General features: G+C 38.6%; 1 protein-coding gene across 1 annotated transcript in view; it reads right to left on the bottom strand.

Annotated features, from left to right (window-relative positions):
- Positions 1-2,420: 2,420 nt before the first annotated feature.
- Positions 2,421-20,029, bottom strand: part of LOC150088103 (protein dachsous-like) — a 33,753-nt gene continuing 16,144 nt past the window's right edge. Inside the window, exons 3-4 of the mRNA XM_090370573.1 lie at positions 10,687-10,894; positions 2,421-4,837 (exon numbers count right to left, since the gene is read on the bottom strand). Of these exons, the coding sequence (XP_090226699.1) occupies positions 2,495-4,837; positions 10,687-10,894 (2,551 nt within the window). The 3' untranslated portion in view covers positions 2,421-2,494. The remainder of the gene's footprint in view (positions 4,838-10,686; positions 10,895-20,029) is intronic.

The raw sequence follows: 20,029 nt of genomic DNA, 5'->3' as shown, positions 1-20,029 counted from the left end.
CAGAGAGGAAGGTTAGAGGAAAACCTTTTGATAACCCCCATCTGTATATATCCACACACACATATGCTGTATATATGTATTTCATTACTTATCCTTCTTACTGTCCTACTTTAATTTATTTTACATTATGTTCCTGGCAACACATTGTTCGATACGCAAATACTGCCTCTTATGTTTGCCATTCATTCATCATTTTCTCTTTCTTTATTTCTTTTGCCCCTTTTTTATTTTTCTTTATTACTTATATTTATTTAACATGGTTGTCATGAGCTGCGTTTCTAGACACTGCTCATGCTGCCATCTAGGTTCTCTTTATTTCTACTTGTCCAGATTCTCACTTCTCTCTCTTTTTGACAGTTTGTATTGGTGTTGTGCAAGTGCTTAAGCTTTCTAATTATTATTTCTCTACTGCATTAGGGCTGCCATTCTGGAAGTCTTATATTGACGGGCTGGTATTAGTTTTTCAGTGCTGTTAACTGCTTGGACTTGTATAACATTTGACTGTCGTTGTTTTGTTTCTTTCTGATGATATGGGACTCGATGGTTGTCTGTTCTCTATTTTTGGTTTTTCATTTATTTGTTTTGCTGTGGATAGTTTACTGTATCATTATCATGATATTTCACATTATTTGTCTTCAGCATTATTATGAGGGTATTGGTCTAAATTTTTTCTTCATTGGCATTTAAATTTATGGTATGTTTGCCTTTTATTTAAAATATTCAACATTTTTAGGTATGCATTCTTTCTATATTATTGTTTTTCTCATTTCTTCCCCATCACTTTTTTATAATTTTTGTGTTTTATTTTTATTAGTTTTTTTGCAGCATCTACTGTCATCTTTATTGTCCTTTAAGCTGTGTTACACTATATAACGCACAGCTTAATTAATAACAACTGACAAAACATGAATGCAAATGTTCAGCACTGTTTATGGTTGCAGAGCAGATATGTGTACATAAAAAGGTGGAAGTGGACAGAAAGAAAACAAGAAAATCAAGCATTACAAAATACTTTAATTTGGCTGCACTATTTCTTAAAGAAAGTCATCAATAAAAATGAAACTGCCATAATGTTTCTCAAAATTCATACAAACAAATAAAGAAAATATTAAAATCGTGACTTAGAAAAGGGTTCATGCTCTGTAAAAGTCAGATTGGTAGGAGTACAGAAACAGTTTTCTTTCACGGAGTAACAATGCAAGAAACCATACAAACTGTAAAAAGCAACAGCAGTAACTAGATGCACGTGTCGGAGTTCAAGAACAAAATGAGACGATATGTATTCACTTCCACTGTATGTGTGTAAACTGTGATAAGGGGGGGAATGTACACCAAAATGCTGAATACAAAGAACATCGTTTTTTCTATGTATTAGTATATGCCCAATCAGGACTTTATAAGAGTGATGACATTACACAAATGATAAATTATCCATGATCACAATAAGTGGGATACACAGTTTCTGATAGGTTCAATATGTGATTAGGTGTAGTCTCATTTAAAAAAAAAAAAAAAATCAGTGGTGGCTGTCTTATAAACTGGCAGTTATTAATCTCCGATCTTTAATTACATTACCAATGATATGCAGATAATGGAAGATAGTTTGAGAGTTTCTTTTTTAAAATGAAGCCTTAATATTAACATCTTCTATTTAATCAGGGTAACTGCTTTTTAAGAATTAAAAGAATGCAAAAAAAAAAAAGTAAAACTATGTAAATCATTCTAAAAGTTTAGGTGTACAGTATATGCAAATGAAAAGTGTAAAACATGCATAAAAAAAAAGCAGCATAAGTTGATCAACGGTATTTATTCACAAATTAAAATATTATATACAATCACAGTCCAACAACTAGTGGAGCACAGTAACCATTCTTACAGATTTCAAGGATGATTAATATTTGTTACCTTGTGTATTGATTTTCTGTGTAGCATTTTAGTAGTTTTCAACGTGATAAGCATTCAACAAATAAATTGGCTGTACATTTATATATATGTATATCCTTATATATGTACATTTATGCACGAAATACTTTATCAATAAAATACACTTTATATAGTATGTAGTATCCTTGTATCACAGGCATATTGTCATTTTCGGTTTCATTGATAAATTATAAACATAATGAACAATTTTCATTTTGGACAAATGAAAAATTTTCATTGTTACCAGAAATGAAACAGATAAATTCTAAGTAACATAATTCAGTAATAGCATTATTTAAGATTTGTTTATTTTGTGTAAAGAAAGGGTTACTGTGGTAACACAATGTTTCTGGACTGACCAATAGTGAAATTCTAGTATGGCATTTCTCTTTTATAAAAGAGGCAAACAAGAAATCTTTGGAATTTGGCCCCTCAATGTATAAATCATTAGAAACTGTACATTAGTATTTACAGGCGCAAAGTCAATAACAACAGTATACAAAAACAAAACTGACTTATTTTTACAAAGTTCACTGCAATAAATTAAGCAGTCTTATTAAACTGTGGCACTTCATATCTGCAGCTCAGTTTCAGATCCTGATGATGCTGCAGTAGTATGTGAGGAACGTTGAGGTCTAGGATGATGAGGTGTGGCAGGACCTGATAGCTGGATGGAACTACTACTTCCTCCACCATGTGACACTAGTGGAGAAATGGAAGGCGACCTTGTAGCTAATGGTGAGAGGGCAGGTGAAAAACTTGGTGACATGGCAGGGGAAGAAAATGTACTGTCATGACCAATTGGGGATCGAGGTAGTGTTGGGAAAGATGCCACTTGACTAGTGTGTCCTGAACTTAATGCTACAGGTGCTATTGATCTAGGTGCTACATTAGTTATTAAAGGTGGTGGTACAGTCTTTACTTGTGGATTAAGAGTTTTTGGAGTTGTAGATGAATAAGTTGATGGAACACTATCATCCTTTAGTCTTGCAATTTCGGCAAAGACATGGGCAAGGGGTTGGTATTGGGGACCCCAGTCCAGTAGATAGTCCCAGTTATAACTTCCCGTGAGTTCTTCTTCACTATGCACAATGGAGCTTAACGAACCTGTCATAGAAGGTTCGCCCTCATCTCCAAATCCAAAGCCACGTGTTCCATCCATTATAGCACTGTTTTCTTCAGCACTAACATCGTTCAGTTTGGAATAAATAAGATTACTGATGTCCATTCCATCACCTTCTCCCCCTCCTTCTTCATCAAACATGTGCATGCTTTCAACACTATGGGAACTAGCTATTTTACTGTACTCTTGACAGCTTCGCTGATCAGAGTGAGACGTGTTAATACCAAGACGTGCCAAATATTCTTGAGTATTGTGTACTGATATATCTGACACATTATCATCATCCCTATGTATTCCAGAATCTGGTATGCCCAATCGCTGCAATTTTTGCTGCTGTAACAAGGGACCTTCATTAATCATGCGAATTTCTTCATCTTCAACATCTTCCCCATCTTCAGCAGAACCTCTTCCACTGGATGCAGAATGTGATTGATCAGATACTTCTGATGTGGCACCATTAACATGCTGTGCACTATCTGGAGGGTCAAACTGGGAAATATCACTGTAATGAGGGGGGAACTGAGATATACTGGCTGAACTTGAAGGAGGATGATGAATGTCAATTGTGTCGAAGGAACTGTCAAAACCCTGAACTACTGGAGGTTTGCTATTGCGTTTTGTTCTCATACGAAGGAAAACAATCATTGTTAGTAATACAATAGCAAGTATTGCAAGCGAAATAACAAGACCTAATCCCCAGGCTGGTAGACTACTTCCCAGTTTTTCTTCTGTGGCACTAAGTTTGGTGGCATTAAGAGAAAAGTCAACAGTTATTTCAGCTACAGCATAATTACTGAGTGAGTTTGGTCGTCCACTGCTTGCTTGAATAGATAGAGTCATTTCGTGTGTATGAGCTTCCCGCCTCTGAGGACTCAGGCTATCTCTACGGAATACATTTTTTATACTAATTAATCCTGTGGTACTATTAATAGCAAAGTTTGCTTGCATGTTTCTGAACTGATAGATAATACGACCATCAATTCCTTCATCAGGATCAATGGCATGAACACTTCCAACTATGTAACCTACTGGTGCATCTCCAGGAATTGTAAAATGATAAGAAATTTGAGTAAATTCAGGAGGATATTCATCTTTACTTTCAATGTCTACCTGCACTTGCACAGTGGCATATCTTCCACCTGCATCCATGGCCATAAGGGTGAAAAAATACCTATTTTTGGATTCAAAATCAAATACTACTAAAGTTGTAACTAAACCTGTGTTGGGATCAACTTTAAATTTTTCTTTACCTTCCCCCTCAGTAACTGAATAGTTTAATTTTCCATACGTTCCACGATCACCATCAATAGCCCTGGCTACAAATACAGATGTTCCTGTTGGAGCATTTTCTGCAACAATCTCTTTGTACATTTGAAGAGGAAATAGTGGTGCATTATCATTCTCATCTTTAACTCTGATTACTATACTAGCCAGAGCAGACAGAGGTCTTTCAGGATCACTATCTGTAGCACGAACAATAAAACGGTATTCAGAAACTGTATCATAATCTAGTAGGTCTCTGAGAGTGACAACTCCTGTTTGAGGATTTAGTCTAAATTTTTGGTCATCATTTCCAGAAGTTATGTCATATACAACTTTGGCATGCTCCCCTTCATCTCTGTCTGTTGCTGTAACTTGTAAAACACTAGTTCCCACTGTTGTCATTTCTGATACTGAAATATCATAGTGACTTTGATTAAAAAGTGGTGGATTATCATTGATATCATCCACAGAAATAGTTACATCTGTTGAAGAGTTGAGAGCTGGAGTGCCTCTGTCCATAGCAACAATCTAAAAAAAAAAAAAAATAATAAAATAATAATTAAAATTACAAAAGATAAATTTCAGTTGTAAGAGAGTGTATAAACATGCAACAAAATCAGTGGATTATGGTAACAATATGTATAAAATTAAGTTATACTCTAAACGGTGCTTAGCTGATATTAGCATTAGTCAAGTGAAAAACTAATGCACAGTAGAACTTCAATCCAGAAATGCTGAGACTTAATCTTTGCTGGATTTTTGAAAGCAAATATTGGAAAACACTGGAAGTAATATATAATTTCCAAAAGATTATCCAATTTATCAATTGAGTGGTGAAACAACATTGTCACTATAAATGTTGCTGGCAAAAAAAAAAAAAAAAAAAATTTTTTTTTTTTTTTTTGCTCCCTGTTAAAATTCAGGATGGTTCTTATAGATGTGACATTGCGGCAACCCTATTGCTGTAACACTCACCAATTTTAAGGGAGAAGGGATTAAAGTCAAAAACTAAGTTTCTGGTAAAAAAAAATTTCATATATTTTAAGAAAATGTTATGTACAGTATTAAATATTGAACAATGGGTCTATAACCTTATTCTATTTACAAAAATGTTTAACTGATAACAAAACACTTATTTTGTTGTTCTTTGCCTTTTATTATTATCATCATTAGCCATATGATGCAAGGAAGCCTGAGGCTTTTGCTGCACCAGACAAAAAAAAAAAAAAAAAAAAAATCATTTAACTTACCCTGAGAGAGAGAGAGAGAGAAGTAGAAGGAAATCACCAAGGAAGAGAAGAATGATGATATCCAGCTTAGGACCCTGGGTGAGTATGGACCAAGTCCATACTCACCCAGGTTTTTCATTTGAGAAATATCTTGGTGAAACCTTTCACTGTGTTCATTGGAGACAGCTCCCAGGTTTTCAGGGAAAAAAGTCTAAATGGGAATGTAGGAAATGAAGCTTTAATGACATGTTGCTGATGCTCAAATTAGCTCATCCACAATTTCAGTATAATTTTGTGATTTCTCATTGCCTAAGAAGTTCTGGCAGATGTTTCTGAATGCCTTCCAGGCTCTTATTTCTGTAGCATTTAATTTTTTAGTGAATTCCTCACCTTGGAATAGCAATTTGATGTGAAGACCCACAAAAATTCCCTCTTTTATTTTAGCCTCACCAATTGGAAACTCTTGCCTCAAACAGGAAAATCCTTTTTTTGTCCATCGCTTTCAGAAATATTTTTTATCAAACCTAGCTTGATATGCAGTGGAGGTAAATACGTTTTTGACTTATATCCAAAAAATGAGGATGTGCTACTTTTTTTGGCCTGGTGTAGTTTCTGAATGGTCTGGCCATTTTTTTTTTTTACCCTGTAGTGGCAATCCTTTGCTTGGCTGCCCCACTTGCATAAAAAGCAGCAGTATTTGTGTATCCACCTTGTAAACCAGTAGCTACCACTTTTAGATCGGCACAGATATTCCATTTGAATTCTTGATAGCATATTTTTTGCAAAAGAACCTGTAGGTTCTCGTACATTTCCTTCATGTGAACTGCATGGACCAATCGTATAGATGTACACTTATTTCCATTATGGAGTAAAACTTCTTTCAAACTGACCTCGGATGAATCAATGAAAAGCTTCCATTTCTCTGGAAAGTGCTCCCGATGTAACTCTTTGATTAATTCTTGGACGTTGTTACAATAAACCAAAGCACTATCCATGAAATAATAGGTTGTGATATTAGATTGCCTCTTCCTGTAAAAAGACATCTTGATACCCTTTTCAAGAAGATTCCACTGCTGAAACCTTGATCCTAGTAATTGAACCTTGGTTTTGGGGAGGTCCAAATCATTCAATTCTTTGAGTGATTAGATGTGGCTTTGCAGTATCATGGCTCTAAGAAATCTGGTGAAAAGAGAAAGTTTGTGCATATGAGTTTTGCAGAGAAATTAAGGCTGTTAGACTCCATTCCTTGCATCTGTGAGGAATATAGCATGTAGAAAACATACTGTCAGGTGGTGTAAAAAAGCAAGTTTAAGGAATCTGACTCTGAAAATTCACCAGTATCTGAACTTTGGCTTCTTAGCTCAGATAGAAATTTTTCCAAGCACCACCATTCAGTGATAGTAAATTATCTTCTATTAACTGTGCACCAACGAATAAGGTGAAGATAAATAAAAGCTTGTTTTTTATTGTTTTAACTTTATTTCGGTGTTTCTAAAATGTCCATAAACAGAGTAACTGTTTAAATTTTTAATTATATGGAATATAAATGATCTTTCAAAAAAACTTTTGATTTAATGGACATTCGTCAATAACAGAAACTTCCTTCCATTAGTTTTTAAAATCAAGGAATTACTATATTTAAAAATTAAACACTTGGATCCAGGTTATTAAGAATTTAATTTTTTTATATTTTTGAGTATTCATCCTACATGCTATATTTGTAACAGTTTGTATGTTATTTCAATAAATGATACCTATTTATAACAGGAGCTTTGTGCTATCAAAAGAAGCTAGATCCACAAGGCTTCATTGTGAACATAAAATTTGCTAACATATATATATTTTTTTTAAACTGAACTTTAAATATTAAGTTCCAGAGTGATGTTATTGTTGTTATTTGGTTTTTAGGAGCATTAGCAACTAAGGCTATATCGCTCAGGGGATATGCGGTGGTCATTTCCTGACCTTTCCGCATCCTCCATATTTGGTGGTGACGGGCTCGAACCCCGGTCTAAATCAAGACCGGGGTTGCTGCTGCTCCTTCCCACCTGGCTACAGAGGCACCTTCCAGAGTGAAGAAAACCTTATAATTATGATCAGGATGACAGAAATATAATTAATATTAATGCTCCATTTTAAAACAATGGAAAAAAAAAAAGTAATAGGATCAGCTAATGTTGCCAGATGTCAGGAAATATCAATGTTGTGCATTTACAGCAGCCACAGATTTTAATTTATAATTCTTGTTTTGTTACATTTTGTGTAACAAAACAAGATGACATAATGGTGCAGGAATATGGCTGTTTAGGGTAGCCACATTTTGTTTGATTGGTCTTTCTAGCATCTTGCAATACAATGTGATCACACTCTTTTCAACAATGCCCTAGCCATGATTTATATTTGCATTTAACTGTATATACACTCGTGATATTTTTATTTTACATCAGTTTTTCTGATTAGGGCTTTTATTTCAGCAGATCTTTAAACAAGGGTTATACCTATAGACAGTCCTTTCACATCTCTTGACCTGATAGCTGGTCAAGAGACATAAAAAAGACAGCTTTAAAAGTAATTAATAAACTGACAATGCAGCTTCTTTGGAATTATACTCAAACATATTTGAAAGATTCTTGAAAATCTGCTCAACTTTATGAAAAGACTAATTTTTAAAACAGAAACAATGTATAAAAGGAATTATAAATATATATTAACATACTTGCCAACTTCCAGTTTAGTTAGATGTTTTCCAGTAATTGTATGTACCAGTTTCTGAATAAGTTTAATTTTTTAAGTATGCAGGTGTGTGTGTGTGTGTGTGTGTGATTTTTTTTTTTAATTGAGAAAAAAAAAAAAAAAAAAAAAATCAACGATATGCACTTAAAAACCAGCATTGGATGGTTCTGCTCACATTTAGCTGAGTACAGCATTCAAGTTCTGACGTAAGTATATGTTTGCAACATTAGGTGAAAAAATATATATGAACTTCATATATCATATTTCTAATAGATATGTTTACATATTTGATTTTTTTTAAGTTGCATTAATGACTCAGGTGGAGTTTAATCCACCACCATTATTACTGGTTATCAGGTAGTTGTGTATTGTAAGTTGCTTGTTAAAAGAAGGTTAGGTTTATTTAAACGTGTTTTGTTATAATAATGCACTCAACTTTAAAATACAGTTTATTGCAATTCATGACAATGTGTTGCTGCAGTGTTATGACATATATTAATTTTAAATTATAAATCAACAGGGATTACCTTTATTTTAGATATAGGAAGCTTCTTTTCCAACTCTCCTAGTCCAACTCGCTAATAATTCTTGAGGATGGCGATATCTATTTTGTAAACCAGGTGGGACATCTTCCCCACTGTCAGAACCGTAGGGTTCAGACCGTGCAGTCTCAACAATGACCGCTCATGACTGCTGTCTACAAACACCATACTTCTGGCAGCATGGAAACCATTACTTGGATTAGCATAAAATTAGATTTTTGTGGTCTAAACTGTTTAATAAATATGGACCGATTATTTCTTTCGGTCCTATAGTTGGATATGGGGGGGGGGATTATTCTCTACATTCCTTAAGTCGGACTAGAACTTTTCGGGTGTCATGTTCACAGGAACGGAGCAACTCACAATTAATCCGAAACTTTTGTCTTATGTTGTAGTGTTTGTTCTTCACACATGTGTATAAGTGACCAATCGTCGGACAATAGGAATGGCCTCTGGATATTGATTGAAGCTTCATGTAGTTTCATCTCTAAAGTTTCTGCAATAAATAGTTTGTGATAGTTGTGTTGAATATTTATAATTTTTGTTTCATTAAAGCTGAATGAATGTCGTTCATTTATTGCGTGGAATGAAAGTTCCGATGCATTTGAACGACCCACCCGCACAGAAGCTTCGTGTTGTTTTGCTCGAAGTTGTGCCACTCCCATGGTAGATCCTACATAGACAGCTGTATACGAGGTCATGCTGTGATTGGAATGTGGTGTTTGAAGGTCGATTTCTGAAGAATGTGTATAATTTGTTCATGGGTTTTGCTATGATTTTCATGTCGGTTCCCTTGCATATTTGATTAAGTTTATTGTACCAGTACTCGTCCTGGTACAATATTACAGTGCCACAAAAATTGCGACACTGTCTATGTAGGATCTACCATGGGAGTGGCACAGCTTCGAGCAAAACAACACGAAGCTTCTGTGCGGGTGGGTCGTTCAAATGCATCGGAACTTTCGTTCCACGCAATAAATGAACAACATTCATTCAGCTTTAATGAAACAAAAATTATAAATATTCAACACAACTATCACAAACTACTTATTGCAGAAACCTTAGAGATGAAACTACATGAAACTTCAATCAATATCCGTAGGCCATTCCTATTGTCCGACGATTAGTCACTTATACGCATGCGTGAAGAACAAACACTACAACATAAGACAAAAGTTTCGGATTAATTGTGAGTTGCTACGTTCCTGTGAACATGACGCCTGAAAAGTTCTAGCCCGACTTAAAGAATGTAGAGAATAATCCCCCCCCCCCATATCCAATTTTATTAGACCCCTAAATTTAACTCTGAAGTCCAACTATAGGACCAAAAGAAATAATCGGTCCATATTTATTAAACAGTTTAGACCTCAAAAATCTAATTTTATGCCAATCCAAGTAATGGTTTCCATGCTGCCAGAAGTATGGTGTTTGTAGACAGCAGTCATGAGCGGTCATTGTTGAGACCGCACGGTCTGAACACTATGGTTCTGACAGTGGGGAAGATGTCCCACCTGGTTTACAAAATAGATATCGCCATCCTCAAGAATTATTAGTGAGTTGGACAAGGAGAGTTTGAAAAGAAGCTTCCTATATCTAAAATAAAGGTAATCCCTGTTGATTTATAATATAATAGAATATAGGAATTATCGAGCATTTAATAGCTCTCAATTATCAAATTAATTTTAAAGAAAAGCCTGAGAATGCAGTTTCATTATGGACTGAAACCCAGTTCTGAAGCGTTCTTGTTAAAGCCAGACCTCTGTTAAGTTTTCTGGTTTTTTTTTTAATTCTAAAAGTTGGCAGATATGTATACTTTTTATTTATTTATTTAATTCAATTGGATGCATAAATTTATAACAGCATGGAATAATACCTTAAGAGAGTAGCTGGAAACTTCTTCTCGATCTAGGGGATTCATCAGAAGCAACTCACCAGTGTTTCCAGAAATAATAAATGTATTTCCAACATTTCCACTAATTATACTATAATCTATATTATTGTTAGAATATGACTTATCATGATCAGTGGCAGATACTTTTAGTACTGTAGATCCTCGTGGTGCATCTTCGGATATATGGGTTCTAATAAAATAACAAGAAAAATGACTGTGAGAAGCTTAATGCATAAATGTTTAAGTAATTTTTGCTATTTCTTATTTGAACAGATTGTTTTCTAATAAAATAATATATTCACAATGGAAAGTGTGTCAGAACACAAGGATAGAGATTACAATCAGGAATTATTAATCTCAACCCTTTGCTTGAGATACAAAAAACTGTGTGCAATTTTTAATTATGGCTTTGATTAGCTGTGCAGAGCATAACTTTACTGATGATGAAGATATCTTAAATTAGAAAGACAAAGGGTAGGTAAGTTTCCTTGCTTGAAAGATATTTTTATATAAAATATAGAGTTTAATTATAAAGTGGGTAACATAAGCCAGAATATCTCCAGTGAATCAACATAATCCATACTGGTGATCGTTGATCAGACGGAAGGTTTCTAGGTAGTTTAAGAGTTGGCAGTTAATTGATTTCTCCATTACTTTAGAAAGAGTAGAAGTAATTGCAATGGGACGATAATTGGATGGGAAGGATTTGTCACCCTTTTTAGGAACTGGCTGGATATGAGCAAATTTCCAAGCAGAAGGAAAAACACCTTTGGAATAAGAAAGTGAAAAAAGGCGGCAAAGAATAGGAGTAAGTTCAGGAGCACAGGTTTTGAGAACAAGTGGAGAAATACCATCAGGACCTGGAGCTTTCTTAGCATCAAGATTCATCAAAATCCTTCTGATATCCTTTTGACAGAAGACCACAGGAGGCATTGAATGGAGCGGGTTGGGAATGGTGGGAGGTGTTTTACCAAGATCATTAATACATGAGCTGGAAGAAAAATGGGATGCTAGCAGGTCAGCTTTATCCTTGGCTGAAGTGGCAACAGAACCATCTGGTTTGAACAGAGGTGGGAGCAAAGATGGGCAAAAGTTGCGGCCAATCGCTTTGGCAAGAGACCAGATTGCTCGGCTACCATTAGGGCAAGAAGCAAGTTTTCTACTCTTAACCTGTTCAAACTCTAGTTTGGACTGATTAATAACTGCTTTACAACTGTTGCGAGCTTTGGTGTAGGCAGAAAATGAAACTGAAGAATTAGAAACAAGCCAATTACGATATGCAACATTCTTCTCTTGGACAGCCTTAACACATTTATTGGAAAACCAAGGTTTAGATAAAGGACGAGATTTTAAAGTAGAGTGTGGGATAAGGGATTTCATTCCTGCAAGAATAATTTCACTGACTCGATCTGTTGGTAAAGTACAAGAAATATTTAACTTTCATGAAGCAAATGTGAATACAAATGTGCTTTCTCTGCACTTGTGGAATTTTCCATTTCTGTTTTTCCATAGTAGTACCTCCGCTAGATACAAACGTGACAGAAACTGATGAAAAACAAATACTGTATATCTCTTCATTGTCATGTTCTTCTTTCAGGTGAAAAAAAAAAGCTATTATAAATACAGTCAATTCCGGTTATTTGGGACTGGTGTATTTTGACCCAATTAAGCAGCTGCCCCAATTATCCGAAGTTTCACGTAAATAGTTACAATGGCCCCCACTTACAATTGGTTCACTGTACAATCAAATCATTTTACGATGGACTCACCATAGTAAAGTGCCATTCACTATATGATGTGTAAATTCCACAAGTGCAGAGAGAGAAAATGCTTTCTCTGCACTTGTGGAATTTACCATTTCTGTTTTCCATAGTAGTACCTCTGCCAGATACAAACATGACAGAAACTGATGAAAAACAAATATTGTATTTCTCTTCATTGTCACGTTCTTCTTTCAGATGAAAAAAGCCATTATAAATACAGATGATTCCGGTTATTTGGGACACATCGGGACTGGTATATTTTGGCCCGATTAAGCAGCTACCCCAGTTTCACATAAATGGTTACAGTGGATCTCCGCTTTACAATTGGTTCACTGTACGATCAAATCATTTTACAATGGACTTACTATAGTAAAGTACCGTTCACTATACGATGTGTAGTAAGCACCGGTCATTGTGATCACGTTTGTGAATTGAATTTTAATACTATTAAACAGTGATTCTAATTAGCAAAAATAGGAGGAATATTTATCCACACACCATAAAAGTAAAGATATATTAAGCACAAACTTGCCCTTGATTACCTTACTAATTAAAAAATTAAATGATACGTGATAATTGGAATAATTAATACGTATTGTGATATGTACATACTAACTAGTTGATGTTTCTGTTCACTGACATTTGTGGGTGAGGGTTAAAATTTAAAACAGTAAAAAGATAAGCAACCAATAAAATGAACACGTCACACAAATTGCAAGTAACATGATACACGCAAGTGAGAACGGAGTAACAAGTTACAAAGCTTTAAAAATAGGAATGAAGAGAAGATTCTGAAAATTAATTGTTTTATATGATTGAAGATTCCATGGAAGTGTAAACACATTTCACCATAATAACCCACAGAATTCCAGCTGTCGGTATTATCGCAAATTCAGTAAGATCGATTTTACTATCCGTTTATGATAGCTTGCACTAACAGAAAAGTCCAATAAACAGGTGACTGCTAATTGTTTTTGTTTTATGGTTGTGACCTCCAGAAATCTGACCAAATCACGTGGTACAGTCGCAGACAATAGTAGGGTAATTTCCAGTGTTGGGGTCTCCTGCCCGATTAAATGGCATGTTGTCCTAATTAAGCAAAGTAAACCCTGGCTATTTTCTCAATTGGGTTCTGTTTTTTTAAGATTTGCCCGAAATAAACGGCTGTCCCAGTTAACTGGGAATCCACTGTATTTGAAGTTGTACTGTAAATCCTTATGGTGCATCTTTATTTATATATACAGGGTGTTCTCAAAAATATTGGTACAAACGTTTAGGGGAGGTAGGTAATATCTAAAGGAAAATATAATTGGAAACATCACTGTAAGTCAGTTCTTAAGGTGGCGCTGTTCATCAGTTCTCGAGAGGGAAAATTTCTGGTTTACTAATTCAAGCAGTAGTCGCCACACGAAGAGCATGCATCGATATACGAACTGTGAGCTGGCAGACATGCACCTAGCATATGGATTAGCAGAGGGCAATGGACGAGCTGCTCAACAAATTTATGGAGAACGCTTCCCAGACAGACATGTACCAGACCACCGTTTGTTTGCACGTGTGCAACAAAATTTGTGCGATTATGGGTCATTTAGAGGTAACAGGAGTAGTGTGGGCAGACCACGTTCGACGCGAACTCCCGCCATGGAAAAAGTGTGTTGAATGCCGTCCAGAATAATCCTATTACCAGCACACGTGCCATTGGCTCTGCCTCAGGAATGTCTCGTTGCAGTGTACAGTTTGTCTGGCACGATGATTCCTTATACCCCTTTCATCTCCAAAGGGTTCAGTTACTGCTCCCCCTGGCGCCTTCGTAGCCAGGTGGGCAGGAGCAGCAGTGCGTAGCACACGCTTCTTGATTAGACAGGGGTTCGAGCCCGTGACCACCAAATACGGAGAATGCGGAAAGGTCAGAGAATGACCATTGCATATCCACGGAGCAATATGGCCTTAGTTGCTAATGCTCCTAAAAACCCAACAACAACAACTGCTCCCTGAAGATCATCCTGCACGTGTGGCTTTTGAGCAGTGGTTTCCCAACAAAGTGTTCAAGACTTGAATATTCCAGCCTATGTTTTGTTAAAGGATGAGGCTTATTTCACTCGGGAAGGCTTATTCAATCAGCACAATGCTCATGTGTGGGCTCACAACAACCCACACGGTGTGTGCCCCCATGCGGCACAACATCACTTCGCAATAAATGTGTGGGCAGGTATGGTCGGTGACTGCTTAGTCGGCCCATACCTGTTACCATCCCGCATGAATTCCGCTAAATATCGGATGTTTCTTGAACAAGTTCTACCAGGGTTACTTGACGATGTTCCAACAAATGTGAGACAACATTTGGTTTCAACATGACGGGGGCGCCTGCCCATTATGGAAGGTGTGTTCGTGACCATTTGAACAGGCGTTTTGGGCATCGATGGACTGGCCGTGGTGAACCCATTGCCTGGCCCCCACACTCACCAGATTTATCGAGCCTTGATTTCTTTCTGTGGGGGGGGGCCCTCAAACCTATCGTGTATGAATCACCTGTGGAGATGGAAATGGGTCTCGGGGCGAGACTCATCTGCGCTGCTGCTACTGTCAAAGAAACTCCAGGTGTGTTCAACCGTGTCCGCCAATCCATGCTGTGTCGGTGTCGCACATGCATCGCATCTCATGGTGGAACCTTCGAGCATCTGTTGTAACATTATGAAATGCATCCATCTCATACTCCATTGTTAATATTATGTCAAATAAATGTTTGCTACTAATTACTGTCTTGTGTCATTTCTTCTTCTTGTGCCTCTGCTACTACTTTCCCATGACATTTCCGGTTATGGGTTCCTATGCGATTCACATTCCTTTAGATGTTACCTACCTCCCTACAGTTAGTACCTACTGAAAGTGATCTGAGGAGTAAAACTCACGAACTGCCAGCGAGGTGTTGGATGACCATCGCTCATCAAGGTGAGCGAAGGCTCTCCCAGATGGTATGTGGCAACAGAAGGTCTGCTGTGGCGCAACTCGCCAGTAATTGGAATGCTGGTGATGGGAGTAATGTGTCACAACACAGAGTACATCGAACCCTGCTGAAAATGGGACTGTGTAGCAACATGCCGCCCTGAGTGCCCATGCTAACCACGGTTCACCGGCGACAGTGCCTAAAATGGTCTCGCGAGCATCTAAACTGGATCTTGAGTGATTAGAAGAAGGTCGTCTGGTCCGATGAATCACGTTTCCTGTTCCACCATGTGGACGGCCAGGTACATGTGCGTCGCTTACATGGGGAAGTGATGGCGCCTGGATGCACCATGGGACGAAAACAAGTCGGTGGCACTGGTGTCATGCTTTGGGCAATGTTCTGCTGGGATACCCTGGGTCCAGTCATCCATGTGCCAGGAATTCTGACTTTTACCACCTACCTAAACATCAGAGACTGGCTATTGTAAAGTTTATTGTAATATAGTGTGTTTGGTGTCAAGGGGCACCAGGGGTTCCCCCCCCATCTCCGCATTGTGATGGGTGTGCCAGTTCACTGGAAATGCCAGAGATTTAAGCGTGTGGATATTGTACATGTGTGGTGTCATGTACCATTGTTCATCTGGTCATTTAGCCGCTAGTCCCCTACTGAGGCCCAATGTTAACGCGTGGAAGCAGACCAGGAAACCCACTAGTTTTAGTTGTACTCTGCCAGGTCCTGCCACCTAATTTCCTGAGATTTCAGTGGCTGGCTAGTGTGATTTCAACCATGCAGTCATGTTTCTATGTGCTTTGATTAATAAGTGATTTTAGTGCCAATTAAACATGGATTTACCGTTCACTAAAGATTTGGACTTGAAGAACTAATGATACTGGATCACCAGGTGACTTTATGTGAAATTCTGTTAGGATTTAATGAATTTATGTGATATTTTAATTCTTACATATGGTAGCATTGTGCCTGTATATAGCACCAATATGGCTGCCAACCACATCGGACACTTTCATTTCACACTCATGGATTTCAGTTTAAAATGTTTTTCTCATCAAAATTATATACCATGATTCCTCAACTCCAGTGGACTCTCAAGGTGAGAAATGTTCTGTGCTTTGTTGGGAATTTGTCTGGTTAGAAGCGTCACTATTTGTGTCAGACCGCATGGTAACCATGTGGCTGACGTTTGGAATATATAAAGGTAACCGATATAATGCGGTCACCATGGTGCTTGTAACCTTGGACAACATTTGTGTCCTAACATTTCCCACTAAACTGTGTGTGATTTTACCCAAAAAATAATGACTTGTGTGCTACTCCCCCTCTCTGCCATAGACTTTCCATGGTAAGGGCTGAACTTTTTTCTGGAAGATTCTACTGTCTTTTTAATGCCACCATCGTGTTCACCATGCCCAGAAACTCCATAGGGAAGTAGTCCTGTTGTTCTAGGGCTATTTTTAAACCTGACTATTCCCCCCCCCACAAGTGACTGAAGGGGATAGCCCAATAACTTAAAGGCTTATAACTTGCCTTCCTTTTGTGCTACGAACTTGTGGCTGACTTCATTTTTCATAATGCTCACAGTGCTTCTCGATAGTAGAGAGGAAATCCCGATAAACTGACAAGTCTCGGTTATTTGGAAATAATGATATGGAAGGGAACATGGACAAAAGCAGAGACCCTCTTAGGGGAACCCAAAGCAACAAATGCACTATCATCACATACCAAAAGGACGAAGGGATGGATCTCCGTTCCGGGGACCCCCCCCAAACAGGTAAGAAGAAAAACAAAAAAGGCTTGATACCAAAATTTGAATGAGAAACCCATTCCCAGATGGAGATAAGAGAAATGCAGGAATATCTCACAGCGATTGCGACAAAGGAGACTAGTGATGAAAGGACACGGGAAACCTCCCTGGATCCCAAGGGTACAATATATGAAAAATCCCTGTTCCAAAAAACTGCTCTAGAATCCCTCTTTAAAGAGCAAACAAACAGAGTCACCACCACACTAAGGATTCAAATAATAACATTGTGGAAAAAACTTGACGCACTCCTTGTCGAGGCCTACCTCGAAAGCAAAAGGGCCAATGCTAAATTGCAAGCCTACGCTGAATGTGGGGCAAAAAAAATGCCACAGCTTGCCCACATATGCACAAGCGCTGAGGACCACGGCTCCAGATACCTCTCCTCAACTGCCATGCGTGACAATTACTACAAAACGCAAGACGCTCCTGCCGACTCCACACCTAGTAATACTAAACCAACCTCGTGTAAACGTGAAACAAACCGTTATGAAGAACCTCTCACAGGATCTAATGACTACAAAAATCAAATCTGTCTGAAAAATAAGGAACACGGGTGTCATCATTGAAACCAAATGAAGGAGGATGCAAACCAATTCCTCAACAACCCGAGAATCCAGACACTTGGTTTAGATGCAGCATCTCCCAAGGGCCCCAGTATAGTCTTTTTTTAACACCAAGGATCTAACACCAGAAGCTCTGCAGAGGAACTATATTCCAGGAACCTTCAGCATGAGTACCCAAACGTGGAATCAACGACACTGATCACCCCAAAATTGCAAACAAAATCCTGAACAGGAGACCACACAAATTGGGTGGTCAAACTCACACCAGAGGCATGGAAGACGATTGCCCAAACAACCAGGGTTTTCATACATTGGGGCAGCCATCGCTTCAAAGAGCATGTGTCTATTCCCAAATGCTTCCATTGCTGTTGATTTGGATATACGACACACACCCCAAGACAGAGCCTACTTGCTGTCACTGTGCAGAGAAAGGCCATGAGTTTGGCACCTGCCCTAAAAAAAATGACCCTTCCACCTGTGCAAACTGTAAATCATAGAAAGACGCCAGTGGAACATTCACTCAGGGATAATCAATGTCCCAAATGAGGGTGTGTACCAAATGAGGACTGATTATGGATGCACGCCTTAAACTGCCAAAGTGTCAACTTTGCACAGCTAAACGTGCAGCGATCTAAGGCACTGGCCAGACAACTCACCAAGAAAGCGAATGAACAGAACCTCGGCATCTTAGTTATCAAAGAGCCATATGTGCACAGCTGGGAGGTAAGAGGATATCCCGTCCTATAAAACAGTTGACAACAGAGAACCCCTGGGCTTGCACATCCTGGGCCAACTGTGCCCATATAACCTCACTCGGCAAACTCTACGCTGTCTCACTGTACTGTCGCACCGGGAGGGGGGATATTCTCCTAGCTACCTGCAGAGTTTACTCACAGAATTCCAGAAAGCCAGGATTGTGGAGTGGATGTGAACTGTCGATCTCCGGCGTGGTTCAGCCAAACCCCAGGGCATCGCAGTGCCACAAATGGACAACACCTAGAGGAGTTCCTGGCAAACAGTACCTTCACTATACTCAATCAGCCAAATAACCCCACCACCTTTTCCAGCACACTGTGGGAAGTCACAATTTATGTTACACTCGCCTCAAGGTCTCTGGCTAGTCATGGATGCATGCCTTAAACTGCACAGGGTCAACTTTGCACAGCTAAACGTTTTTTTTTTTTTTTTGTTTGTTTTTTTTTTTTTTTTGTTAGTTGTTGGCACATTGGCTTCTGTGGCCATAATGCACCTCCCAAAGTTTTTTGCACTACTCTGATCCATGCCCGAGGCGGGATTGGAATCCACGACCTTTGGGTTGCCAGGCAGATACTTTAACCACCTGGCTAGCCCCGTTGGCTCAGCTAAAAGTGCAGCGATCTAAGACAGTGGGGTGGAGGGTCAGGGAAAGCTGGACCACAGGGTCATAACCTTTGAGCTCCGATGCACCACAGACAGGCCCGACAAATCCAGCATAGATACACCATACAGAAGGCGGACTGGCCACTCTTCCAGACTACCTTAAGAGAAGCAACACAAACCCTCCAAATAGGGTGCCTCCGTAGCCAGGTGGGAAGGAGCAGCAGTGCATAGCACACGCTTCTTGATTAGATCGGGGTTCGAGCCCGTCACCAATAAATACGGAGGATGTGGAAAGGTCAGGGAATGACCACTGCATATTCCCGGAACAATATGGCCTTAGTTGCTAATGTTCCTAAAAACCAAATAACTAACAACCAACCAACCCCTCCAAATAGAGGGGCTGAGCCCAGACCAGCACCAAACCGCCGGGGTGAACCTCATCACTACCGCTGCAAACCACTCAATAAAAAGGAAAAACCCAATTCCAGGGACTGTCCTGGTGGTTCCCTGGAACTACAACAGCTCAGATGCGAGGTGAACAGAAGAGACTATTACAGAAAGCACGACGTTCCTGGCCAGCAGCAGAAATAGACCAACTCTGCAACCACTACTGCGCCACAAGAAATGAGTACATGGCTCTAATTCGACTCAAGAAACAACAACTTGTGGGGGACCACCATAGGGTGTCAAATGCCCAAACCTTGGTGTTTGACACCCTGTGGTGGCCAAGCATCCTCGGCAGACTCTGGAAGGCCAACATCCAAGACCTGGCAGAATGATATCAACAACATCTTGAACAGCATGTTTCTGGGACATTACTTCCACTACACCAGAACAGCAACAATTATGTCAAGACAACTATACCTTACTACCACCA

The sequence above is a fragment of the Mastigoproctus giganteus genome, chromosome 3, assembly GCF_048544385.1.
Source record: "Mastigoproctus giganteus isolate SK-2022 chromosome 3, ASM4854438v1, whole genome shotgun sequence".
NCBI classification, from domain to species: Eukaryota; Metazoa; Arthropoda; class Arachnida; order Uropygi; family Thelyphonidae; genus Mastigoproctus; species Mastigoproctus giganteus.
This window is presented reverse-complemented; position numbering and strand designations above follow the sequence as displayed.